General features: G+C 52.0%; 1 protein-coding gene across 9 annotated transcripts in view; it reads left to right on the top strand.

Annotated features, from left to right (window-relative positions):
- Positions 1 to 417: 417 nt before the first annotated feature.
- SPTBN4 (spectrin beta, non-erythrocytic 4) overlaps positions 418 to 27,602 on the top strand; it is a 68,719-nt gene continuing 41,534 nt past the window's right edge. For all 9 annotated transcript variants that reach the window (XM_085044160.1, XM_085044159.1, XM_085044157.1 and 6 more), the window contains exons 1-17: positions 418 to 592; positions 5,295 to 5,446; positions 8,440 to 8,613; positions 9,808 to 9,899; positions 9,987 to 10,067; positions 10,156 to 10,271; positions 11,345 to 11,457; positions 12,188 to 12,375; positions 13,710 to 13,827; positions 14,586 to 14,744; positions 15,872 to 16,174; positions 17,014 to 17,164; positions 18,261 to 19,131; positions 21,001 to 21,138; positions 22,121 to 22,880; positions 23,857 to 24,059; positions 25,402 to 25,492. In XM_085044160.1, coding sequence (XP_084900286.1) covers positions 457 to 592; positions 5,295 to 5,446; positions 8,440 to 8,613; positions 9,808 to 9,899; positions 9,987 to 10,067; positions 10,156 to 10,271; positions 11,345 to 11,457; positions 12,188 to 12,375; positions 13,710 to 13,827; positions 14,586 to 14,744; positions 15,872 to 16,174; positions 17,014 to 17,164; positions 18,261 to 19,131; positions 21,001 to 21,138; positions 22,121 to 22,880; positions 23,857 to 24,059; positions 25,402 to 25,492 — 3,846 coding nt within the window. In that variant the 5' untranslated portion in view covers positions 418 to 456. The remainder of the gene's footprint in view (positions 593 to 5,294; positions 5,447 to 8,439; positions 8,614 to 9,807; positions 9,900 to 9,986; positions 10,068 to 10,155; positions 10,272 to 11,344; positions 11,458 to 12,187; positions 12,376 to 13,709; positions 13,828 to 14,585; positions 14,745 to 15,871; positions 16,175 to 17,013; positions 17,165 to 18,260; positions 19,132 to 21,000; positions 21,139 to 22,120; positions 22,881 to 23,856; positions 24,060 to 25,401; positions 25,493 to 27,602) is intronic.

The following is a 27,602-nucleotide window of genomic DNA, read 5'->3' as shown; positions in this document are numbered from 1 at the left end:
AATATCTCTTCCAGGACATTTTTGGGGTGAATTCCCCAATTTTGGGGTCATTTTCCTCCCAGTTTTGGGTCATTTTTCTCCAATATTTGGATAATTTATCCCCAATTTTGTGTTAATTTCTCTCCCAGTCTCTCCCAGGTGTGATTTTGGGGTGAATTCCCCAATTTTTGGGATGAAATCCCCCAATTTTGTGTTCATTTCTCTCCCAAATCTCTCCAAATATCTCTTCCAGGACATTTTTTTGGGGTGAATTCCCCAATTTTGGGTGATTTCTCCCCAGTTTTGTTTCATTTCTCTCTCAAATCTCTTCCAGGTCTCATTTTTGGGGTGAATTCCCCGATTTTGGGGTCATTTCTCCCCTATTTTGGATAATTTCTCCCCAATTTTTGATTAATTTCTCTCTCAAATCTCTTCCAGGTCTCATTTTTGGGGTGAATTCCCCGATTTTTGGGGTCCATGGCCGCCGAGGTGGACAATGCCGACGCCTCCCCTCCCCCCAACAACAACAACGGCCCCTGGGAGCCCCCCGAGCCCCGGGGGGGGTGGGGAGACCCCAAAATCTTCGAGTGCTCCAGGATCAAGGCTCTGGCCGGTGGGTGAAGGGAAATCCCAAAAAACGGGAAAATCCCGGAAAAAACCCCAAAAAAATCCCTGAAAAATGGGAAAATCCCAAAAAAAAAACTCCCAAAAAGGGGAAAATCCCGAAAAAAACCTCCCGAAAATGGGAAAATCCCAAAAAACCTCCCGAAAAGGGGAAAATCCCGAAAAAAAACCCAAAAAAATCCCTGAAAAATAGGAAAATCCTGAAAAAAATCCCCCAAAAATGGGGAAATCCCGAAAAAAACTCCCAAAAAACGGGAAAATCCCGAAAAAAACCCCAAAAAAATCCCTGAAAAATAGGAAAATCCTGAAAAAAATCCCCCAAAAATGGGAAAATCCCGAAAAAAACTCCCAAAAAGGGGAAAATCCAAAAAAAAAAACCCCAAAAAAACACCCCAAAAAAATCCCTGAAAAATGGGAAAATCCCGAAAAAAATCCCCCAAAAAAGGGAAAATCCCGAAAAAAACTCCCAAAAAAGGGAAAATCCCAAAAAAAAAACCCCAAAAAATCCCTGAAAAATAGGAAAATCCTGAAAAAAATCCCCCAAAAATGGGAAAATCCTGAAAAATCAGACATGAAAAATGGGAAAATCCTGAAAAAAATTCCTGAAAAATGGGAAAATCCCCCCCCAAAAAAATCCCCCCAAAATGGGAAAATCCCCTCCAAAAAATCCCCCAAAAATGGGGAAATCCCAAAAAAAAATCTTCCAAAAAGGGGAAAATCCCAAAAAAAATCCCTGAAAAATGGGAAAATCCCAAAGAAAATCCTCCCAAATGGGAAAATCCAAAAAAAATTCCTGAAAAATAGGAAAATCCCCCCCAAAAAGACATGAAAAATAGGAAAATCTCCCCAAAAAAGATGCAAAAAATGGGAAAATCCCCCAAAAAATCTCCCAAAAAGGGGAAAATCCCCAAAAAAACCCAAAAAAATCCCTGAAAAATAGGAAAATCTTGAAAAAAATCCCCCAAAAATGGGAAAATCCCGAAAAAAACTCCCAAAAAGGGGAAAATCCCAAAAAAAACCCCAAAAAAATCCCTGAAAAATGGGAAAATCAAAAAAAAAAAACCCAAAAAAGGGAAAATCCTGAAAAAAACTCCCAAAAAGGGGAAAATCCCGAAAAACAGACATGAAAAATGGGAAAATCCCCCCCCAAAAAATCCCCCAAAAATGGGAAAATCCCCTCCAAAAAAATCCCAAAAATGGGGAAATCCCCAAAAAAAAATCCTCCAAAAAGGGGAAAATCCTCAAAAAAATCCCCCAAAAAATCCCTGAAAAATAGGAAAATCCCAAAGAAAATCCCCCAAAAATGGGAAAATCCGGAAAAAAACTCCCAAAAAGGGGAAAATCCAAAAAAAACCCCCAAAAAAATCCCTGAAAAATGGGAAAAAAAATACCCCAAAAAGGGGAAAATCCCAAAAAAAATCCCCCAAAAGGAAAAATTAAAAAAAAAAAAAAAATCCTGAAAAATGGGAAAATCCCCAAAAAAAAGATGCAAAAAATGGGAAAATCCCCCAAAAAAATCCCCAAAAAGGGGAAAATCCCCCAAAAAATCCCTGAAAAATGGGAAAATCCCAAAGAAAATCCTCCCAAATGGGAAAATCCAAAAAAAATTCCTGAAAAATGGGAAAATCCCCCCAAAAAAGACATGAAAAATAGGAAAATCCCCCAAAAAAAGATGCAAAAAATGGGAAAATCCCCCAAAAAATCTCCCAAAAAGGGGAAAATCCTCAAAAAAATCCCCCAAAAAATCCCTGAAAAATGGGAAAATCCCAAAGAAAATCCTCCAAAAATGGGAAAATCCCGAAAAACAGATGTGAAAAAAGGGAAAATCCAAAAAAAAGACATGAAAAATGGAAAAATCCCCAAAAAAAAACCCAAAAAATCCCTGAAAAATGGGAAAATCCCAAAAAAAAGACAAGAAAAATGGGAAAATCCCCCCAAAAAAACCCAAAGTGCTCTGAACTTCCCCAAAAAAAAAAAAATCCCAAAAAATCCCCCCAAAAACCAGCCAGACCCCTCCCCCAAAAACCCCAAAATGCTCAGAAATTTAAAAAAAAAGCAAAAAAATAACCAAAATGCCCAGAAATCCCTAAAAAACCCCTTGGACCCCACCCCAAAAAAACCCCAAAAACCCCAGAAATCCCACAAAAACCCCCTGGACATCCTCTCAAAAAAAAAACCCCAAAAAAACCCCCAAAAATCTTGTATTCCACAAAAAACCTCCCAAATTCCCCCCACAAAAAAAAACCCAAACGCCCAGAAATCCCACAAAAATTTGGGGTTCTGGGGTGGATTTGGGGTGGATTTGAGGTAGTTTGGATGTCCCATGGTGGATTTGGGGTGGATTTGGGATGGTTTTGGGGTCTCAGGGTGGATTTGAGGTGGTTTTGGGATCCCATGGTGGATTTGGGGTGGATTTGGGATGCTTTTGGGATCTCAAGGAGGATTTAGGATCCCATGGTGGATTTGGGGTGGATTTTGGATGGTTTTGGGATCTCAAGCTGGATTTGGGGTGGTTTAGGTGTGGATTTGAGGTCCCAGGGTCGGATTTGGGGTGGATTTGGGGTGGATTTGGGATCTCGAGGTGGTTTTGGTGTCCCAGGTTGGTTTTGGGATCCCATGGTGGATTTGGGATGGTTTTGGGATCATTTTGGGATCTCAAGGTGGATTTGGGATGGTTTCAGGATGGTTTTGGTGTCCTATGGTGGATTTGGGATGGTTTTGGGATCATTTTGGGATCCCATGGTGGATTTGGGGTGGATTCGAGGTGGTTTTGGGGTCTCATGGTGGATTTGGGGTGATTTAGGTGTGGATTTGAGGTCCCAGAGTCAGATTTGGGGTGGATTTGAGATGGTTTTGGTGTCTCAGGGTGGTTTTGGGATAGTTTTGGTGTCCCATGGTGGATTTGGGGTGGATTTGAGGTAGTTTTGGATCTCAAGGAGGATTTAGGATCCCATGGTGGATTTGGGATGGTTTTGGTGTCCCATGGTGGATTTGGGGTGGTGTTGGGATCATTTTGGGATCTCAAGGTGGATTTGGGGTGGATTTGAGGTGGTTTTGGGATCCCGTGGTGGATTTGGGGTGGTTTTGGGATGGTTTTGGGATCTCATGGTGGATTTGGGGTGGATTTGAGGTGGATTTGGGATCTCGAGGTGGTTTTGGTGTCCCAGGTTGGTTTTGGGATCCCATGGTGGATTTGGGATGGTTTTGGGATGATTTTCGGGTCTCAGGATGGTTTTGGGATAGTTTTGGTGTCCCATGGTGGATTTGGGGTGAATTTGAGGTAGTTTTGGGATCCCGTGATGGATTTAGGGTCTCATGGTGGATTTGGGGTGGATTTGGGATGGTTTTGGGATCTCAAGGAGGATTTGGGATCCCGTGGTGGATTTGGGATGGTTTTGGGATGGTTTTGGGGTCTCTGGATGGATTTGGGGTGGTTTTGGGATAGTTTTGGGATCTCGAGGTGGATTTAGGATCCCATGGTGGATTTGGGGTGGTTTGGGGATAGTTTTGGGATCTCAAGGTGGATTTAGGATCCCATGGTGGATTTGGGGTGGTTTGGGGATAGTTTTGGGATCCCATAGTGCATTTGGGGTGAATTTGAAGTGGTTTTGGGATCCCATGGTGGATTTAGGGTGGATTTTGGATGCTTTTGGGATCTCAAGGTGGATTTGGGGTGGTTTAGGTGTGGATTTGAGGTCCCAGGGTCGGATTTGGGGTGGATTTCAGGTGGATTTGGGATCTCGAGGTGGTTTTGGTGTCCCAGGTTGGTTTTGGGATCCCATGGTGGATTTGGGATGGTTTTGGGATGATTTTCGGGTCTCAGGATGGTTTTGGGATAGTTTTGGTGTCCCATGGTGGAATTGGAGTGAATTAGAGGAAGTTTTGGGGTCTCATGGTGGATTTAGGATCCTGTGGTGGATTTGGGGTGGATTTGAGGTGGTTTTGGGGTCTCAGGGTGGATTTGGGGTGGATTTGGGATGGTTTTGGGATCCCATGGTGGATTTGAGGACATTTTGGTATGGTTTTGGTGTCCCATGGTGGATTTGGGGTGGATTTGGGGTCTCGGGGTGATTTTGGTGTCCCAGGTTGGTTTTGGGATCCCATGGTGGATTTGGGGTGGATTTGAGGTGGTTTTGGGATCCCATGGTGGATTTGGGGTGGTTTTGGGATAGTTTTGGGATCTCAAGGTGGATTTAGGATCCCATGGTGGATTTCGGGTGGATTTGAGGTAGTTTTTGGATCTCAAGGTGGATTTAGGATCCCATAGTGGATTTGGGGTGGTTTTGGGATGGTTTTGGGATGGTTTTGGGGTGGTTTTGGGATGGTTTTGGGATCCCATGGTCGATTTGGGGTGGATTTGGGATTTTTTTGGTGTCCCAGGTTGTAATTAGGATCCCATGGTGGATTTGAAGTGGATTTGAGGTGTTTTTGGGGTCTCAGGGTGGTTTTGGGGTGGTTTTGGTATCTCCCAGACGAACGTGACGCGGTGCAGAAGAAGACCTTCACCAAGTGGGTCAATGTCCACCTGGGGGATCTCAAGGTGGTTTTGGGATCTCAAGGTGGTTTTGGGATCTCAAGGTGGTTTTGGGGTGGATTTGGGGTAGTTTTAGGATCTCAAGGTGGTTTTGGGATCTCAAGGTAGATTTGGGATGGATTTGAGGTGGATTTGAGGTGGTTTTGGTGTCCCCCAGACGAACGTGACGCGGTGCAGAAGAAGACCTTCACCAAGTGGGTCAACGCCCACCTGGCCCGTGCCGCCTGCCGCGTCAGCGACCTCTACTCGGACCTGCGCGATGGCTTCGTGCTCACGCGGCTGCTGGAGGTGCTCTCGGGGGAGACCCTGGTGAGGAGAGACACCGCGGGGCCTTCATCGCCATCGTCATTGTCCTCATCATCGTCATTGTCCTCATCATCATCGTCATCGTCATAATCTGATTGTCATCGTCATCATCATCGTTGTTGTTATCCTGTCATCTTCATCGACGTCATCATCGTCATCGTCATCATCATGGTCATCGTTGCCATGAGTGGCATAATTGTCATCATCGTTCTCTACTATTGTCATCATCATCTTCGTCATCATCATCATCATCGTCCTCATCATCGTCACTGTCATCATCGTTATTATCATTGTCATCATCGTTATCATCATTGTCATCATCGTTATCGTCATTGTCATAATCTGATTGTCATTGTCATCATTGTTATCATCGTTATCATCATGAGCATCGTGATCGTCTACCATCATCATCATCATCATTGTCATTGTCATTGTCCTCATCATTATCGTCATCGTCATAATCTGATTGTCATCGTCATCATCATCGTTGTTGTTATCCTGTCATCTTCATCGACGTCATCATCGTCATCATCATCATCATGGTCATCGTTGCCATGAGTGGCATAATTGTCATCATCGTTTTCTACTATTGTCATCATCATCTTCATCATCATCATCATCATCATCCTCATCATCGTCACTGTCATCATCGTTATCGTCATTGTCATCATCGTTATCGTCATTGTCATCACCATGATTTCATTGTCATCACCATTATCATCATCATTGTCGTTGTTATCTCATTGTCATCGTGAGCGTCGTGATCGTCTACCATCATCATCATCATCGTCATTATCATGATCATCATCGTTATCATCGCCATCTTCATTTCACTGTCATCATCATTATTATCCTCATCATCATTGTCATTGTTATCGTTGTTATCTCGTTGTCATTGTGAGCGTTGTGATCATCTACCATCATCATCATCGTCATCGTCATTATCATTATCATAATCATCACCGTTATCATCATCTTCATTTCACTGTCATCGTCATTGTTATCCTCATCATCATCGTCATCGTTATCGTTATCTCATTGTCATTGTGAGCGTTGTGATCATCTACCATCATCATCATCGTCATCATCGTCATCGTCATTATCATTATCGTTATCATCATCGTTATCATCGCCATCTTCATTTCACTGTCATCATCATTGTTATCCTCATCATCATCATCATCATTGTTATCTCATTGTCATCATGAGCATCCTGATCGTCTACCACCATCATCATCATCATCGTCATTCTTGTTATCATCATCATCATCGTCATCTTCATTTCATTGTCATCGCCATTATCTTCCTCATCATCATCATCGTTGTTTTCTCATTGTCATCATGAGCACCGTGATCATCTACCGTCATCATCGTCATTGTCATCGTCATTGTCATCGTCATTCTCATTATCATCGTCGTCATCATCTTCTTCATTTCACTGTTGTCATCATTATTATCCTCATCATCATCATTGTCATTGTTATCTCATTGTCATCGTGAGCATTGTGATAATTTACCATCATCATCGTCATTCTCATTATCGTTATCATCATCGTCATCATCGCCATCTTCATTTCACTGTCATCGTCATAATTATCCTCACCATCGTCATCGTCATCGTTGTTATCTCATTGTCATCATGAGCATCGTGATCATCTACCGTCATCATCGTCATCTTCATTTCATTGTCATCATCATTGTTATCCTCATCATCATCGTCATCGTTATCGTTATCTCATTGTCATTGTGAGCGTCGTGATCGTCTACCATCATCATCATCGTCATTCTCATCGTCATTCTCATCGTCATCCCATTATCATCGTTATCATCATCCTTGTCATCATAATTTCATTGTCATCACCATTATCCTTATCATCATCATCATCATCATTATCTCATAGTCATTGTGAGCATCGTGATCATCTACCATCATCATCATCATCATCGCTGTTATCTCATTGTCCTCGTGAGCATCGTGATCATCTACCATCATCATCATCATCATCATTGTTATCTCATTGTCATCATGAGCATTGTGATCATCTACCATCATCATCATCATCGTCATGTCATGCCCATTATCATCGTTATCATCATCATCGTCATCGTAATTTCATTGTCATCACCATTAGCTTCATCATCATCATCATCGTTATCTCATTGTCATTGTGAGCGTCATGATCGTCTACCGTCATCATCATCATCGTCGTCATTGTCATCATCACCATCATCACCACCGTCGCCATCATCATCATCATCATCGTTGCCATGAGGAACATCGTCATCATCATTGTCATGGTCATCATCACCATCATCATCATCACCATCATCAACATCATCATCACCATCATCATCACCATCATCACCATCACCATCACCATCATCACCATCACCACCATCACCACCACCATCACCATCACCACCATCACCATCATCACCACCATCACCACCATCACCATCATCATCATCACCACCATCATCACCATCACCACCATCACCTTCACCACCATCATCATCATCACCATCACCACCATCATCACCATCACCACCATCATCACCATCACCATCACCATCACCATCACCATCATCACCATCACCATCATCATCACCATCACCACCATCATCACCATCACCACCATCACCATCACCATCACCATCACCATCACCATCACCATCACCATCATCACCATCACCACCATCACCATCACCACCATCACCACCACCATCACCATCACCATCATCACCACCATCACCATCACCACCATCACCATCATCACCATCACCACCATCACCATCATGACCACCATCACCATCACCATCATCACCATCATCATCACCATCACCACCATCACCATCACCATCATCACCATCACCATCACCACCACCACCATCACCATCACCACCACCACCATCACCACCAATCTGGATCCAGTCCAGGCCATGGTGGGGTGGCAGGACCTTCTCCAAGCCGGACCTCCCTGTGTCCATCTGTCCAGCCCAAGCCCACGCGTGGCCGGATGAGGATCCACTCGCTGGAGAACGTGGACAAAGCCCTGCAGTTCCTCAAGGAGCAGCGCGTCCACCTGGAGAACGTCGGTTCTCACGACATCGTGGATGGAAACCACCGCCTGACGCTGGGGCTCATCTGGACCATCATCCTGCGCTTCCAGGTGCTCCAGCTGTCCGGCTGTCCGGCTGTCCATCTGTCCTTCTGTCTGTCCATCTGTCCATCATCCTGAGCTTCCAGGTGCTCCAGCTGTCCATCATCTGTCCATCTGTCCATCTGACTATCTGTCCATCACCTGTCCATCTGTCCATCATCCTGCGCTTCCAGGTGCTCCGGCTGTCCGGCTGTCCGGCTGTCCTTCTGTCTGTCCATCTGTCCATCATCCTGTGCTTCCAGGTGCTCTGGCTGTCCATCTGTCCATCTGTCTGTCATATGTCCATATGTCCATCATCCTGCACTTCCAGGTGCTCCGGCTGTCTGGCTGTCCATCTGTCCATCTGTCTGTCCATCTGTCCTTCTGTCCATCATCTGTTCCTCTGTCCATCTGTCCATCATCCTGCGCTTCCAGGTGCTCCATCTGTCCATCTGTCTGTCCATCTGTCCATCATCCTGTGCTTCCAGGTGCTCCATCTGTCCATCTGTCCCTCTGTCCATCTGTCCATCATCTGTCCATCTGTCTGTCATCTGCCCATCTGTCCATCTGTCCCTCTGTCCATCATCCTGCACTTCCAGGTGCTCCGGCTGTCCATCTGTCCATCTGTCCATCATCTGTTCATCTGTCCATCTGTCCATCATCCTGCGCTTCCAGGTGCTCCGGCTGTCCATCTGTCCACTTGTCCATCTGTCTGTCCATCATCTGTCCATCTGTCCATCTGTCCATCATCCTGCGCTTCCAGGTGCTCTGGCTGTCCAGCTGTCCATCTGTCTGTCATCTGTCCATCTGTCCATCTGCCTGTCCATCTGTTCATCATCTGTCCATCTGTCCATCCATCAGTCCCTCTGTCCATCTGCCGATCATCTGTCCATCCATCCATGTCTATCCATCCGTCTGTCCATCATCTCTCTGTCCATCTGCCCATCCATCTGTCCATCATCCATCCATCTGTCCAGCTGACCATCCATCTATCCATCCATCCGTCCTTCTGTCCATCATCTGTTTTTCTGTCCGTCTGTCCCTCTGTCCATCTGTCCCTCTGTCCATCTGTCCCTCTGTCCATCTGTCCCTCTGTCCATCTCTTCCTCTGTCCATCCATCCATCCCTCTGTCCATCTGTTCCTCTGTCCATCTGCCCATCCATCCATCTGTCTGTCCATCTGTCCACCCACCGCTGACCTCCGGCCGCCGCGCTGTCCGGCAGATCCAGGTGATCAAGATCAAGACGGAGGACAACCGTGAGACGCGCTCGGCCAAGGACGCCCTGCTGCTCTGGTGCCAGATGAAGACGGCAGGGTGAGGACCACCCTGGTGACCATCAGTGACCATCAGTGACCACAGGTGACCACAGGTGACCACCGGTGACCTCCATGTCCTCCACAGCTACCCCGAGGTGAACATCCAGAACTTCACCACCAGCTGGAGGGACGGCCTGGCCTTCAACGCCCTCATCCACCGGCACCGGTCAGCGCCGGGGTGGACATGGGTGACCTCCCTGATGTCCCGAGGGTGACCTCAGGGTGGTCAAGGTGACAATGTCCACTCTCGGCAGGCCGGATCTGATCGACTTCCACAAGCTGACCAAGTCCAACGCCACCTACAACCTGCAGCAGGCCTTCAACACGGCCGAGCAGCACCTGGGGCTCAGCAAGCTGCTGGACCCCGAGGGTACGGACAGGAGTGACCGGCCGGACAGCTGTCTGTCTGTCCGGCTGTCTGTCTGTCCGGCTGTCTGTCTGTCCAGCTGTCTGGTTGTCCAGCTGTCTGGCTGTCCATCATCTGTCCAGCTGTCTGGTTGTCCAGCTGTCCGTCTGGCTGGCTGTTCATCTGTCCATCAGTCTGTCCATCTGTCCAGCTGCCTGTTCATCTGTCCATCAATCGGTCCACCTCTCTGTCCATCAATCTGTCCACCTGTCTGTCCATCTTGTCCAGCTGTCTGTCCATCTGTCTGTCCAGCTGTCTGGTTGTCCAGCTGTCCAGCTGTCTGGTTGTCCAGCTGTCCATCTGTCCGTCTGTCCATCAATCTGTCCATCTGTCTGTCCGTCCATCGGTCTGCCCTTCTGTCCATCACCTGTCCACCTGTCCATTCATCCGGCTGTCCATCTGTCCATCTGTCTGGCTGTTCATCTGTCCATTCGTCCATCTATCCATCTGTCCAGCTGTCCTTCTGTCTGTCCAGCTGTCTGTCCATCTGTCCAGCTGTCCATCATCTGTCTGTCTGTCCATCCATCTGTCCATCATCTGTCCATCTGTCCACCTATCCAACTGTCCATCCATCCATCCATCCATCCGTCTGTCCATCACCTGTCCATCTGTCCATTATCTGTCCGTCCATCCATGTCTCCATCCATCCATCATCTGTCCATTTGTCCGTTTGTCCACCTGTCCAACCATCCATCCCTCTGTCCATCCATCCATTGTCCATCTGTCCATCTCTCCGGCCACGTGGTGTGGGGTGTGTCCACCCCCGAGTGCTTTTTTGGGAGGAGTTTGGGTTTTTGGGAGGATCAGGGTTGTAGGGTCAGCCTGACCTTGGTGGGACCATCCTTGGTGGGACCATCCTTGGTGGGACCATCCATGGTGGGACAATCCCTGGTGGGACCATCCATGGTGGGACAATCCATGGTGGGACCATCCATGGTGGTCCATGGTGGAGGTTTAGAAGGTCAAGGTTGAAGGATCAGCCCATCCCTGGTGGTCCATGGTGGTCAGGGGTGGCCTTGACCTTCTGCCCCCACCAGATGTCAACATGGAGGACCCCGACGAGAAGTCCATCATCACCTACGTGGTCTCCTTCTACCACTACTTCTCCAAGATGAAGGCTTTGGCCGTGGAGGGGAAACGCATCGGGAAGGTGGGAATTGACCTGAGGTGTCCAGGAGATGTCCATCCTTCTGTCCACTCCTGTGTCCATCCTGTGTCCACAAGATATCCATCCCTCTGTTCATCCCTGTGTCCATCCCTTGTCCATCGCTCTGTCCATCTCACCCTCATGGACCTCTCCATGGTGGATCTCAGGAGGTTCCTGCAGGAACCAAACCACACCCTGGTGGATCTCAGGAGGCTCCTACAGGATCTCCAATGTCTAACCTTGGTGGATCTCAGGAGGTTCCTGCAGGACCTCCAACCCCAAATCAGCCCCTGGTAGATCTCAGGAGGTTCCTGCAAGAACCAAACCACACCTTGCTGACCTCTCCATCCCCTGGTGGATCTCAGGAGGTTCCTGCAGGACCTCCAATGTCTAACCTTAGTGGATCTCATGAGGTTCCTGCAGGACCTCCAAGCTCCACCCCAAATCACATCCTGGTGGATCTCATGAGGTTCCTGCAGGACCTCCAACCTCCACCCCAATCACACCCTGCTGGATCTCAGGAGGTTCCTGCAGGACCTCCAACCCAAACGACATCCTGGTGGATCTCAGGAGGTTCCCACAGGAACCAAACCACTCCCTGATGACCTCTCCATCCCCTGGTGGATCTCAGGAGGTTCCTACAGGAATCAAACCACTCCCTGATGACCTCTCCATCCCCTGGTGGATCTCAGGAGGTTCCTGCAGGACCTCCAACCTCCACCCACCCCCCCAGGTCCTGGACCAGGTGATGGAGATCGCAGCCATCACGTCTCGTTACGAAGCTCTGGCCGCGGAGCTCCTGGCCTGGATCCACCACACCATCACCATCATCACCAACCAGAAGTTCGCCAACTCGCTGACAGGAGTCCAGCAGCAGCTCCAGGCCTTCACCGCCTTCTGCACCCTGGAGAAACCGGTCAAGTGAGGACCTCCTGCGCCTCGTGGTCACCCTGGTGGTGGTGGGGAGGTCCTGGTTTGGCTCAAACTGGTGGTGGTGGGGCTTGGAGATGGTGGGGATGGTGGTGGTGATGACGGTGGTGGTGGTGGGACCTACTGGTGGTAATGGTGGGGATGAGAAGGTCCTAATTTGGCCCAAACTGGTGGTGGTGGAACCTGGTGGTGGTGGTGGGGAGGTTCCAGTTCAGCCCAAACTGGTGGTGAGACCTAGTTGTGGTGGGACCTGGTGGAGATGGTTGTGGTGGTGATGGTGGGAAGGTCCTGGTTTGGCCCAAATGGTGGTGGTGGTGGTGGGACCTGGAGGTGGAGATGGTGGTGGTGGTGAGGAGGAGGTCCTCGTTTGGTCCAAATTGGTCATGGTGGGACCTGGCGGTGATGATGGCGATGGTGGTGGAGATAAGAAGGTCCTGGTTTTGCCCAAACTGGTGGTGGTGGGACCTGGTGGTGATGATGGTGGTGATAGTGGTGGTGGTGAGAAGGTCCCAGTTTGGCCCAAACTGGTGGTGGTGGGACCTGGTGGAGATGGTTGTGGTGGTGATGGTGGGAAGGTCCTGGTTTGGCCCAAATGGTGGTGGTGGTAGTGGGACCTGGAGGTGGAGATGGTGGTGATGGTGGGGAGGAGGAGGTCCTCGTTTGGTCCAAACTGGTCATGGTGGGACCTGGCGGTGATGATGGCAATGGTGGTGGGGATAAGGAGGTCCTGGTTTGGCCCAAACTGGTGGTGGTGGTGGGACCTGGTGGTGATGATGGTGGTGGTGGTGGTGGTGGTGAGAAGGTCCCAGTTTGGCCCAAACTGGTCATGGTGGGACCTGGAGGTGCTGGTGATGGTGGTAGTGGTGGCGAGGTCCTGGTTTGGCCCAAACTGGTGGTGGTAGTGGGACCTGGAGGTGGAGATGGTGGTGATGGTGGTGAGGAGGAGGTCCTCATTTGCTCCAAACTGGTCATGGTGGGACCTGGTGGTGATGATGGTGGTGATGGTGGTGGTGGAGATGGTGGTGGAGATGGTGGTGGGGAGGTCCCAGTTTGGCCCACACTGGTCATGGTGGGACCTGGTGGTGGTGATGATGGTGGTGAGAAGGTCCTGGTTTAGTCCAAACTGGTCATGGTGGGACCTGGAGGTGGTGATGGTGGTGTTGAGGAGGTCCCAGTTTGGCCCCCACTGGTCATGGTGGGACCTGGAGGTGCTGGTGGTGAGAAGGTCCCAGTCCACCCAACCTGGTCTCACTGGGACCTGAGGCACCACGCTGCCATCCCAGCTGCCTGTGGAGATGCCAGAGGAGCTCTGGTGTCACCCGCAGGTTCCAGGAGAAGGGCAACCTGGAGGTTCTGCTCTTCACCATCCAGAGCAGACTGAGGGCCACCAACCGCAAGCTCTACGTGCCCAGCGAGGGCAAGAGCATCTCGGACATCAACAAGGTGGGCACGTGGGGATGGAGGTCCACCACCCTGAGGGGACACCTGGTGGGGATGGAGGTCCACCAGCCTGGAGTGACTTCTGGTGGGGATGGAGGTCCACCAGCCTGGAGGGACTTCTGGTGGGGTTAGGGACCTCCATGAGCAGCCCATCAGCAAGGTGGGGATGTGGGGATGGAGGTCCACCACCCTGAGCGGACATCTGGTGGGGATGGAGGTCCACCACCCTGGTGGGGTTGGTGACCTCGGTGACCAGCCCAGGAACAAGGTGGGGACGTAGGGATGGAGATCCACCACCCTGAGGGGACACCTGGTGGGGTTGGTGACCTCGGTGATCAGCCCAGGAACAAGGTGGGGATGTGGGGATGGAGATCCACCACCCCAAGGAACACTGATGGAGTTGGTGACTCCATGACCAACCCATCACCAAGATGGACACGTAGGGATGGAGATCCACCACCCCGAGGAACGGTGAGGGTTGGATTGGGGACATAGGGATGGAGATCCACCACCTTGAGGGGACATCTGGTGGGATTAGGGACTACCATGGTGGGGTTAGGGACTCCATGAAACAAGGTGGATACATAGGGATGGTGATCCACCACCCCGAGGAACCCTGAGGATGGGGTTAGGGACGTAGGGATGGAGATCCACCACCCCGAGGAACCTTCCAGCCTAGCCCAGCACCAAGATGGACACATAGGGATGGAGATCCACCACCCCGAGGAACCCTCCATCCCCACCCTGTCCCACCCCACCAGGCCTGGAGCTGCCTGGAGAAGGCGGAGCACGAGCGAGAGGTCGCGCTGAGGAACGAGCTGATCCGGCAGGAGAAGCTGGAGCTGCTGGCCCAGCGCTTCGACCACAAGGCTGTCATGAGGGAGACGTGGCTGAACGAGAACCAGCGGCTGGTGTCACAGGTGGGTGGGGTGGGGAGGTCACCCAGGGCTTGGTGGAACATGGGAGGGTCAGTCAAGGCCTTGGTGGACCATGGAAAGGTCAACCCAAGGTCTTGGTGGAAAAAGGTCAACCCGAGGTCTGGATGGACTATGGAAAGGTCAATCAAGGTGTTGGTGGACCATGGAGGGATGGTGGGACCTCATTGAGTTCTTCATTGACCATGGAGGGATGGTGGGACCTCCTTGACCATGGAGGGATGGTGGGACCTCCTTGATCATGGAGAGGTGGTAGAATCTCATTGTGGATGGTGGGACCACCTTGACCTCTTCCTTGACCATGGAGGGCTGGTTGGACCTCCTTGACCATGGTGGGACCACCTTGACCAGGAAGGGGGGGTTGGACCTCCTTGAGGATGGTGGAACCTCCTTGATCATGGAGAATTGGTGGAACCTCCTTGACCATGGTGGGCTGGTTGGACCTCCTTGACCATGGTGGAACCACCTTGACCATGGAGAGATGGTAGAACCTTCGTGACCATGAATGGCTGGTAGAACCTCCTCACCCATGGAGAGGTGGTGGAACCTCCTTTACCATGGTGGGACCTCCTTGACCATGGTGGGAACCACCTTGACCATGGTGGGAACCACCTTGACCATGGAGAGATGGCAGAACCTTGGTGACCATGAATGGCTGGTAGAACCTCCTCACCCATGGAGAGGTGGTGGAACCTCCTTGACCATGGTGGGACCTCCTTGACCAGGAAGGGGGGGGTTGGACCTCCTTGGGGATGGTGGAACCTCCTTGACCATGGTGGGCTGGTGGGACCTCCTTGACCATGGTAGAACCACCTTGACCATGGAGGGCTGGTTGGACCTCCTTGACCATGGTAGAACTACCTGGACCACGGAAAGGTGGTAGAACCTCCTTGACTATGGTGGGACCTCCTTGACCATGGTGGAACCACCTTGACCGTGGTGGAACCTCCTTGATCATGGTGGAACCACCTGGACCACGGAAAGGTGGTAGAACCTCCTTGACCATGGTGGGACCACCTTGACCACGGAGAGGTGGTAGAACCTCCACAACCACAACAGAACCTTCTCAACCACGATGGGACCTCCCTGACCAACAAGTCCCTCACCCTCAGGACAACTTCGGCTACGACCTGCCGGCGGTGGAGGCGGCCATGAAGAAGCACGAGGCCATCGAGGCGGACATCTCCTCGTACCAGGAGCGCATCCAGGCCGTGGTGGAGCTGGCGGCCGAGATGGAGTCCGAGGGCTACTACGACGCGCGGCGCATCGGCGCCCAGAGGGACAACATCCTGCGGCAGTGGTCACTGCTGACCGAGCTGGTGGGAGCTCGCCGGGCCAGGCTGGAGCAGAACCTGGCCCTGCAGAAGATCTTCCAGGAGATGGTCTACATGATCGACTGGATGGAGGAGATGCAGGTTGGCTGGTGGTGGTGGAGATGGTGGGTGGAGGTCTGGGGTGGGAGGAGGTCCTGGGTGGTGGGGATGGTGGGAGGAGGTCCTGGATGGTGGAGATGATGGGTTGGAGAAGGTCTGGAGTGATGGAGATGATGGATTGGAGAAGGTCTGGGATGATGGAGAGGATGGATGGGAGAAGGTTTTGGGTGGTGGAGATGAGGGATGGGTGATGGAGACCATGGATGGGTGGTGGAGACGATGGGTTGGAGAAGGTCCTGGGAGGTAGAAATAGGTTGGAGAAGTTCTGGGGTGGTGGGGATGGGTGGGAGAAGGTTCTGGATGATGGGAATGGGTGGCAGAAGGTCCTGGGTGGTGGTCACCAAGATCTTTGGGTGGTGGGGATGGGTTGGAGAAGGTTTTGGGTGGTGGAGATGATGTGTGGGAGGAAGTCCTGGGTGATGGACCTGGGTTGGAGAAGGTCCTGGGTGGTGGAAATAGGTTGGAGAAGATCTTGGGTGGTGGGAATGGGTGGGAGAAGGTCCTGGGTGATGGAGACAATGGATGGGTGATGTGGATGGATGGGTGGGAGAAGGTCCTGGATGGTGAATTTGGGTTGGAGAAGGTCCTGAGTGGTGGGAATGGGTGAGAGAAGGTTTGAGGTGGTGGAGATGATGGGTGGGTGGTGGAGATGATGGGGGGGAGATCTTGGGTGGGAGAAGGTCCTGGTTGGTGTGAATGGGTGGGAGAAGGTCCTGGTTGGTGGATTTGGGGGACAGAAGGTCCTGGTTGAGGAGAATGCCAAATATTTTTGACCAAAACCCACATTTTGCTCCAAACACCACCGTTTGCTTCTCCTCCAGGTCCTCCTGGTCTCCAAGGACCTTGGCAAGCACCTCCTGGAGGTGGAGGACCTCCTGCAGAAGCACGGTCTCCTGGAGGCAGACATCTCCGCCCAGACCGAGCGCGTCCAGGCGCTCAACGCCGCCGCGCTAACCTTCTCCGAGCTCCAGGGTAACGGCGGCCACGGCCGGGGTGGACATTGGGAGGGTCAGCTGAGGTCCTGGTGGACATTGGGAGGGTCAGCTGAGGTCCTGGTGGACATTGGGAGGGTCAGCTGAGGTCCTGGTGGACCTTGGAAAGGTCAGCTGTGGTCTTGGTGGACCATAGGAGGGTCAACCCAAGGTGTTGATGGACAATGGCAGGGTCAGCCAAGGTCTTGGTGGACCTTGGGAGGGTCAGCCGAGGTCCTGGTGGACCTTGGAATGGTTAGCTGAGGTGTTGGTGGACCATGGAAAGGTGAACCCAAGCTTCTGGAGGACCACAAAATGGTCAACCCAAGGTCTTGATGGACCATGAAATGGTCAACCCAAGCTCCTGGTGGATCATCTCCAAGAATCCCCCAAGAACCACTGCAGCTGCAGAAGCTCTCTGAGATCTTTGTGTCCAACCCAACCCAACCCACCGACACCTTGGGTTGTCCTCCCACCATCTGACCATCTTCTCCCTTGGCTTGTCCATCCCACCATCTGACCACCTTCTCCCTCCCACCATCTCACCAACTTCTCCCTCGGCTTGTCCCACAGTCTCACCATCTTCTGCTTTGGGTTGTCCCACCATCTGACCGTCTTCTCCCTTGGGTTGTCCATCCCACCATCCGAGAATCTTCTCACTTGTGCTGTCCATCCCACCATCTCACCATCTTCTCCCTCCCACCATCTGACCATCTTCTCCCCGGGGTTGTCCCACCACCTGACCACCATCTCACCATCTTCTCCCATGGCTTGTCCCACCATCTGACCACCTTCTCCCTCCCACCATCTCACCATCTTCTCCCTTGGCTTGTCCATCCCACCATCTGACCATCTCCTCCTTTGGGTTGTCCAACCATCTGACTATCTTCTCCCCGGGGTTGTCCCACCACCTGACCACCACCTGACCATCTTCTCCCATGGCTTGTCCCACCATCTCACTATCTTCTCCTTTGGCTTGTCCCACCATCTGCCCACCTTCTCCCTCTCACCATCTCACCATCTTCTCCCTTGGGTTGTCCATCCCACCATCTGACCATCTTCTCCCTCCCACCACCTGACCACCTTCTCCCCACCAGGCTACCAACCCTGCGACCCTCAGGTCATCTGCAACCGGGTCAACCACGTCCAGACGTGCCTGGAGGACCTGCAGGAGCTGGCGGCCAAGCGGCGCAAGGAGCTGGAGGACTCTCGCCAGCTCTGGACCTTCTTCCAGGAGATGGAGGAGGCCGAGGCCTGGATCGGCGACAAGGAGAAGATCCTGGCGGCCAAGAGCTGCGGCCGCGACCTCAGCAGCGTCCTCACCTTGACCACCAAGCACAAGACCATGCTGGGCGAGCTGGGCAACCGCCGCGCTCTGCTCCACCAGACCATGAAGAAAGGCGAGAAGATCCTGGCCAAGAAGTCCTTCAGCTCGGCCGGCGTCCAGGAGAAGATGCGCCACGTGTGGCTGAGGTGGAAGAAGCTGGAGGAGATCACGGGGCTCCACCAGCAGCGCCTGGAGGACTCCTTGAACTTCTTCCAGTTCAGCGCCGAGACGGACGACCTGGTGGCCTGGCTGCAGGACATCTACCGCATCGTGTCCAGCGACGACTTCGGCCACGACGACTACTCCAGCCAGGCCCTCCTGAAGAAGCACCGGGCGGTGGTGGACGAGGTGGAGAAGCACCGGCCGGCCGTGATGTCCCTCCGGAAGCAGCTGGCCCTGCTGGCCGCCGACCACCGGCAGGGCGTGGACGTGCAGATCCGCGTGGTGGAGGTGGAGCAGCTCTACGGCGAGGTGGCCGAGGTGGCCGTGCTGCGGACGCAGTGGCTGCAGGACGCGCTGGCCGTGTACCGCATGTTCAGCGAGGTCCACGCCTGCGAGGTGTGGCTGGACGAGAAGGAGCAGTGGCTGGAGAAGATGGACATCCCCGAGGAGCTGGATGAGGTGGAGGTGGTGCAGCACAGGTGGGTGGAGAAGGTCCTGGGTGGTGGAGATGATGGTTTGGAGATGGAGATGATGGGTGAGAGAAGGTCCTGGCTGTGGTGGAGATGATGGATGGGTGATGGAGATGATGGATGGGAGAAGGTCCTGGGTGGTGGAGATGATGGTTTGGAGATGGAGATGATGGATTGGAGATGGAGATGATGGGTTAGAGAAGGTCCTGGGTGGTGAAGATGATGGATGGGTGATGGAGATGATGGATGAGAGAAGGTCCTGGGTGGTGGTAACGGTTTGTAGAAGGTCTTGGGTGGTGGGAATGGGTGGGAGAAAGTCCTGGATGGTGGAGACCATGGATGGGTGATGGAGGTGATGGATGGAAGAAGATCCTGGTTGGTGGGAATGGGCTGGAGAGGATGGAGGTGCCTGAGGAGCTGGATGAGGTGGAGGTGATGCAGCACAGGTGGGTGGAGAAGACCTTGGGTGGTGGAGATGATGGTTTGGAGATGGAGATGATGGGTGGAGAAGGTCTTGGGTGGTGGAGATGGGTGGAGAAGGTCGTGGTGTGGTGGGCTGGAGAAGATGGAGATCCCTGAGGAGCTGGATGAGGTGGAGGTGGTGCAGCACAGGTGGGTGGAGAAGAAGGTCCTGGATGGTGGAGATGACGGATTGGTGATGGAGATGATGGATGAGAGAAGGTCCTGGGTGGTGGGAATGGGCTGGAGGAGATGGAGATCCCCAAGGAGGTGGGTGAGGTGGATGTGGTGCAGCACAGGTGGGTGGAGAAGACCTTGGGTGGTGGAGATGATGGATTGGAGATGGAGATGATGGGTGAGAGAAGGTCCTGGGTGGTGGAGATAGGTGCAGAAGGTCTTGGGTGGTGGAGACAATGAGTGGAGAAGGTCGTGGTGTGGTGGGCTGTAGAGGATGGAGGTGCCTGAGGAGCTGGATGAGGTGGAGGTGATGCAGCACAGGTGGGTGGAGAAGACCTTGGGTGGTGGAGATGATGGATTGGTGATGGAGATGATAGGTGAGAGAAGGTCTTGGGTGGTGGAGATGGGTGGAGAAGGTCTTGGGTGGTGGAGATGATGGGTGGAGAAGGTGCTGGATGGTGGAGAACAATGGATGGGTGGTGGAGATGATGGATTGGTGATGGAGATGATTAGTGGAGAAGGTCTGGGGTGGGGGAGATAGATGGAGAAGGTCTTGGGTGGTGGAGATGGGTGGAGAAGGTCCTGGATGTGGTGGGCTGGAGAAGATGGAGATCCCTGAGGAGCTGGATGAGGTGGAGGTGGTGCAGCACAGGTGGGTGGAGAAGAAGGTCTTGGATGGTGGAGATGACGGATTAGTGATGGAGATGATGGATGAGAGAAGGTCCTGGGTGGTGGAGATGATGGATGGCTGATGGAGGTGATGGATGGAAGAAGGTCCTGGGTGGTGGGAATGGGCTGGAGAAGATGGAGATCCCCAAGGAGCTGGGTGAGGTGGATGTGGTGCAGCACAGGTGGGTGGAGAAGGTCCTAGGTGATGGAGATGACAGGTGGAAGAAGGTCTTGGGTGGTGGGAATGATTTGTAGAAGGTCCTGGGTGGTGGGAACGGGTGGGAGAAGGTCCTGGGTGGTGGAGATGATGGATGGGTGATGGAGATGATGGATGGGAGAAGGTCCTGGGTGGTGGGAATGGTCTGTAGAAGGTCCTGGGTGGTGGGAATGGTCTGTAGAAGGTCCTGGCTGGTGGGAACAGGTGGGAGAAGGTCCTGGCTGTGGTGGGCTGGAGAAGATTGAAGCTCCCCGAGGAGCTGGATGACCTCGAGGAGGTCCAGCCCAGGTGGCTGTGGACAAGGCTGGACCTCGAGGTCCCTCAGGCCGTGGTGGACACAGCCATGTCCACCTCAGGTTCGAGAGCCTGGACCAGGAGATGAACAGCGTCATGGGGAGAATCCTGGACGTCAACCAGGTGGTGCAGCAGCTGCTGGACGGTGGTCACCCCAGCTCCGAGGAGGTCCGCTCCTGCCAGGACCACCTCAACAGCCGGTATGGCCTGGGGGGACCTGAGGTGGACGTGGACCTTCTCGGGGTCTCCTTGGTGGGAGGAACCAGCTGTGGGGTCACCTGGAGATCTCCAGCCTGTGGTTGTCCAGTGGTGGGACATCTCCATGGGGTCCACCTCTTTGGGACAATGGTCCAAGTCCATCCTGAGGGTTCCAAGGTGGACCTGGACCTTCTCAGGGTCTCCTTGGTGGGAGGAACCATCTCTGGGGTCACCTGGAGACAACAATCCTGTGGTTGTCCACTACTGGGACATCCCCATGGGTTTCTCCTCTCCAGACCAACATTCCCAGCCCTTCCTGGTGGTCCCAAGGTGGATCTTGACCTCCTTGAGGTCTCCTTGGTGGGAGGAACCAGCTGTGGGGTAACATGGAGACCTCCAACCTGTGGTTCTCCAATGGTTGGACATCTCCGTGGGATTCAGATCTCCAGTGGAATGGTCCAAGTCCATCCTGAGGGTTCCAAGGTGGACCTGGACCTTCTCGGAGTCTCCTTGGTGGGAGGAACCATCTCTGGGGTCACCTGGAGACCTCTGGTTCTCCACTTCTGGGACATCCCCATGGGTTCCACCTCTCCAGAGCAACATTTCCAGCCCATCCTGGTGGTCCCAAGGTGGACCTGGACCTCCTTGAGGTCTCCTTGGTGGGTGGAACCATCTCTGGTATCGCCTGGAGACCTCTGGTTCTCCAGTGGTGGGACATCTCCATGGGGTTCAGGTCTCCAGTGGAATGGTCCAAACACATCCTGGGGCTCCCAAGGTGGACCTCAACCTTCCTGAGGTCTCCTTGGTGGGAGGAACCATCTGGGGAGTCACCTGGGGACCTCCCATCCATAGTTCTCCAGTGGTGGGACATCCCCATGGAACTTCACCTCTCCAGACCACCCTTCCCACCCCACCCCAGACCCCTGCTCAGCCATTCCCACCCCACCCCACCTCAGAAGAAGACCTCTTTTCTCCCCACCCCAGCTGGAACCGCGTGGTGGAGCTGGTGGAGTCCAAGAAGCTCCAGCTGAGCTCCGTGCTGAAGATCCAGAACTTCCTGCTGGAATGCTCCGAGATGAAGTCCCAACTCCGCGACAAGCGGAAAGCCATCGAGGCCACCCAGTCGGGCGGAGGAGGTGACCTGGGCGGTGTCCTCGCCCTCCAGCGCCGCCTGTCCACCATGGAGGCCGCGCTGGTGGCATTGGAGCCTCGGCTGGTGGAGCTCCAGCAGGAGGCCGAAGCTCTGGCCGCCGCCCACCCCGGCCGCGCCCTGGACGTCCTGGTGACCTTCGAGGACATCGGCCGCGAGTGGGACAACCTGAAGGTGACCCTGCGGGGCTGCGAGGACACCTTGACCGTGGCCGGACGTCTCCAGCAGTTCATCCAGGACCTCGACGACTTCCTGGCCTGGCTGGTGAAGACCCAAGCGGCCGTGAGCTCCGAGGAGATCCCCACCAGCCTGGCCGAGGCCGAGAAGCTCCTCAACGTCCACGTGGCCCTCAAGGAGGACATCAACGGCCACGAGGAGGACTACCTGAAGATCCAGGCGGCCAGCGAGCTGCTGGCCCTGGAGGAGCTGGAGGTTCCTCACGTGTCTCTCCAGCAGTGGCTCCACAAGCTGGACGCCGGGTGGACGAAGCTCCTGCAGAGCTGGGATGACCGCAGGGAGGTCCTGGTGGAGTCGCACGTCTTCCACCTCTTCATGAGGGACGTGGAGCAGTGCAGGAGCTGCCTGGGCAACCAGGTGGGGTGGTGGGGATGGTGGGAGAAGGTCCTGGGGAGTGGGGATGGGTTGGAGAAGGTCCTGGGTGGTGGAGACGATGGATGGGAGAAGGTCCTGGATGATGGAGATGGGTTGGAGAAGATGTTGGGTGGTGGAGATGATGGGTTGGAGAAGGTCCTGGTTGGTGGGAATGGGTGGGAGAAGTTCTGGGGTGGTGGAGACGATGGATGGGAGAAGATCCTGGTTGATGGATTTGGGTTGGAGAGGATCTTGGGTGATGGGAATGGGTGGGAGAAGGTCTTGGGTGATGAAGATGATGGGTGGGAGAAGGTCCTGGATGATGGATCTGGGTTGGAGAGGATCTTGGGTGATGGAGATGATGGATGGTGAGAAGGTCTTGGGTGATGAGGTTGGGTAGGAGATGCTCTTGGGTGGTGGAGACCATGGATGGGTGATGGAGATGATGGGGTGGAGAAGGTCCTGGTTGGTGGATCTGGGTTGCAGAAGGTTCTGGGTGGTGGGAATGGGTGAGAGAAGGTCTTAGATTATGGAGATGGTAGGTGGGAGGAGGTCCTGTGTGGTGGATTTGGGTGGTGGAAGGTCCTGGTTGGTGGTGGGAATGGATGGGAGAAGATCTTGGATGGGAGAAGGTCTTGGATGGTGGAGACCATGGATGGGTGATGGAGATGATGGGTGGGAGGAGATCCTGGATGGTGGGGATGGGTTGGAGAAGGTCCTGGATGGAGATGATGGATGGGAGAAGGTCCTGGATGATGAGGTTGGGTTGGAGAAGATCCTGGTTGGTGGATCTGGGTTGGAGAAGGTCCTGGTTGGAGATGATGGGTTGGAGAAGATCCTGGATGGTGGATCTGGGTGGGAGAAGATCCTGATTGGTGGATCCGGCCGTGACCACCTCCTCACCGGTGGATCCTGGTTGGTCCACCTCCCCCTGGACCTCCCTGGCCTGGAGGTCACCTGTCCACCCCACCCCACCCAGGAGGCCACGCTGAGCCGCGCCGAGCTGCCCGAGTCGGTGGAAGGAGCCAGCAAAGCCCTGAAGAAGCACAAGGACTTCTCCACCAGCCTGGAGCTCAACCTGCAGAAGGTCCAGCTGGTCCTGCAGGCTGGAGAAACCCTCAGGCGCCAGGGCAACCTCCATGCGGACCTGGTGGCCAAGGCCATGGAGGAGCTCCAGGCCAGGTAGGTGAGCAGGAGATGGGGAGATCTTGGAGGTCCCGGGAGGTCCTGGGAGGTCCTTGGAGGTCCTGGGAGGTGAAAAATCACCGAAAACCCCAAAAAAATCATCCAAAACCTCAAAAAAAATCACCTAAAACCCAAAAAAATCATCCAAAACTCCCAAAAAATCATCCGAAACCTTAAAAAATTCACCCAGAACCTTAAAAAACCTCATGGGAACTCCAAAAAACCTCAGAGGAACCAAAAAAATCATCCAAAACGCCCCAAAAAAATCACCCAAAACCGTAAAAAACCTCATGGGAACTCCAAAAAACCTCAGAGGAATGCAAAAAATCACCCAAAACTCAAAAAAAAATCACCCAAAACCCCCAAAAATTCACCCAAAACCTCAAAAAACCTCACAGGAACTCCAAAAATTCACCCAAAACCTTAAAAAAACCTCACAGGAACTCCAAAAAACCTCAGAGGAGATACCAGGAGGTCCTGGGGAAAATCACCTAAAACCCCAAAAAATCACCCAAAACCTTAAAAAAACTTCTCAGGAAGCCCAAAAATCATCCAAAACTTCTAAAAAATCACCCAAAACCTTAAAAAAACCTCACAGGATCCCAAAAAAACACAGAGGAATCAAAAAAACCATCACAGAAACCCAAAAAAAATCACCCAAAATCTTTAAAAAATCACTCAAAACGTTAAAAAATCCTCACAGGAACCCAAAAAACCTCACAGGAACCAAAAAATCTCACAGGAACCCAAAAAATCTCACAGGAACCCAAAAAATCTCACAGGAACCCAAGAAAATCTCACAGAACCCCCAAAAAAAACCTCACAGGACCCCAAAAAACCTCACAGAAATCCCAAAAAACCTCACAGGAACCAAAAAAACCTCACAGGAACAAAAAAATCTCACAGGAACCCCAAAAAACCTCACAGGAACCCAAAAAAATCTTACAGAAACCCAAAAATCCTCACAGGAACCCAAAAAACCTCACAGGAGACACCAGGAGGTCCTGGGAGGCCAAAAAAGCTCAGAGGAACCCAAAAATTCACCCAAAAACCTCCAAAAAACCACCCAGGAACCCAAAAAATCATCCAAAACACCCAAAAATTCACCCAAAACCTTAAAAAATAATCACCCAGAAAACCCGAAGGGGTTAATTAGGAGTTAACGAAGGGTTAATTACGGATTAATAAATGGTTCATTTGGGTTTATTAGGGATTAATTAATGAAGGGTTGGTTTGGGGTTAGAAAGGGTTAACTGGGGGTTATCAAGGGTTAATTGGGAGTTATAAAGGGTTAATTAGGGGTTGATTAATTAGCGATTAATTAATAATTTCCTCGCAGGAGCAAAAGGAATCAGCAGCTGGCCGAGGAGAGGACAGAGAGGCTGCAGGAGCAGCTGGAGCTGCAGAGCTTCCTGCAGGAGTGTCGGGAGGTCAGGGACCCAAAAAACCCCAAAATCAACCCAAAATCACCCAAAATCACCCCAAAATCACCCAAAATTACCCCAAATCCACCCAAAATTACCCCAAATCCACCCAAAATTACCCCAAATTAAACCAAATCCACCCCAGGAGCAGCTGGAGCTGCAGAGCTTCCTGCAGGAGTGCCGGGAGGTCAGGAGCCAAAAAACCCCAAAATCACCTGAAAAAAACCCAAAATTATCCCAAAAACCTCAAAAAACCAAAAAATCACCCAAAAATCACCCCAAATCCACCCGAAATTAAACAAAATCCACCCAAAATTACCCCAAATTAAACCAAATCCGCCCCAGGAGCAGCTGGAGCTGCAGAGCTTCCTGCAGGAGTGCCGCGAGGTCAGGGACCCAAAAAAACCCCAAATCAACCCAAAATCATCCCAAAATTATCCCAAAATCACCCAAAATTACCCCAAATCCACCCGAAATTAACCAAAATCCACCCGAAATTACCCCAAATTAAACCAAATCCACCTCAGGAGCAGCTGGAGCTGCAGAGCTTCCTGCAGGAGTGCCGCGAGGTGAGAGACCCAAAAAACCCCAAAATCACCCCAAAAAAACCCAAAATTATCCCAAAATCACCCCAAAAACCACAAAAAACCCCAAAAACCACCCAAAATCCACCCGGAATTATCCCAAATTAAACCAAATCCACCCCAGGAGCAGCTGGAGCTGCAGAGCTTCCTGCAGGAGTGCCGCGAGGTGAGAGACCCAAAAAACCCCAAAATCAACCCAAAATCATCCCAAAAACCTCAAAAAACCAAAAAATCACCCAAAATTACCCCAAATCCACCCGAAATTACCCCAAATTAAACCAAATCCACCCCAGGAGCAGCTGGAGCTGCAGAGCTTCCTGCAGGAGTGCCGCGAGGTCAGGGACCCAAAAAAACCCAAAATCAACCCAAAATCATCCCAAAAAACTCAAAAAACCACAAAATCACCCCAAAATCATCCCAAAAACCCCAAAATCACCCCCAAAACCCCAAAATCACCCTAAATCCACCTGAAATCACCCCAAATCCACCCAATATTAACCAAAATCCACCCGAAATTACCCAAAATGACTCAAAATTACCCCAAAATCTGCAGGAGTGCCACGAGGTCAGAGAGCCAAAAAATCCCAAAATCACCCTGAAACCCCCAAAATCACCCCAAAAAACCCCAAAAATCACCCCAAATCCACCCAAAATCATCCCAAAACCACCCAAAATCCACCCGAAATTACCCCAAATTAAACCAAATCCACCCCAGGAGCAGCTGGAGCTGCAGAGCTTTCTGCAGGAGTGCCGGGAGGTGAGACCCAAAAAACCCCAAAATCACCCCAAAATCATCCCAAAACCACCAAAAACCCACAAAATCACCCAAAAATCACCCCAAAATCACCCAAAGCCCACCCAGAATTAACCAAAAACCACCTGAAATCACCCAAAATTAAACCAAAATCACCTGAAATCACCCTAAATCCACCTGAAATTATCCCAAATTAAACCAAATCACCCAAAAAACCCCAAAATCAACCCAAAATCATCCCAAAATTACCCAAAATCCACCCGAAATCACCCCAAAATTACCCCAAATCCACCCGAAATTAAACAAAATCCACCCGAAATTATCCCAAATTAAACCAAATCCACCCCAGGAGCAGCTGGAGCTGCAGAGCTTCCTGCAGGAGTGCCGCGAGGTCAGGGACCCAAAAAACCCCAAAATCAACCCAAAATCATCCCAAAATTATCCCAAATCCACCCAAAATCACCCAAAATCCACCCGAAATTACCCAAACTCCACCTGAAATTACCCCAAATTCACCCGAAATTATCCCAAATTAAACCAAATCCACCCCAGGAGCAGCTGGAGCTGCAGAGCTTCCTGCAGGAGTGCCGCGAGGTGAGACCCAAAAATCCCCAAAATCAACCCAAAATCATCCCAAAATTACCCAAAATCACCCAAAATCCACCCGAAATCATCCCAAAATTACCCAAAATCCACCCGAAATTATCCCAAAATAAACCAAATCCAGCCCAGGAGCAGCTGGAGCTGCAGAGCTTCCTGCAGGAGTGTCGGGAGGTGA

This window comes from Lichenostomus cassidix, unplaced genomic scaffold (genome assembly GCF_008360975.1).
Source record: "Lichenostomus cassidix isolate B80296 unplaced genomic scaffold, HeHo_3.0 HiC_scaffold_35, whole genome shotgun sequence".
Classification (NCBI taxonomy): domain Eukaryota; kingdom Metazoa; phylum Chordata; class Aves; order Passeriformes; family Meliphagidae; genus Lichenostomus; species Lichenostomus cassidix.
This window is presented reverse-complemented; position numbering and strand designations above follow the sequence as displayed.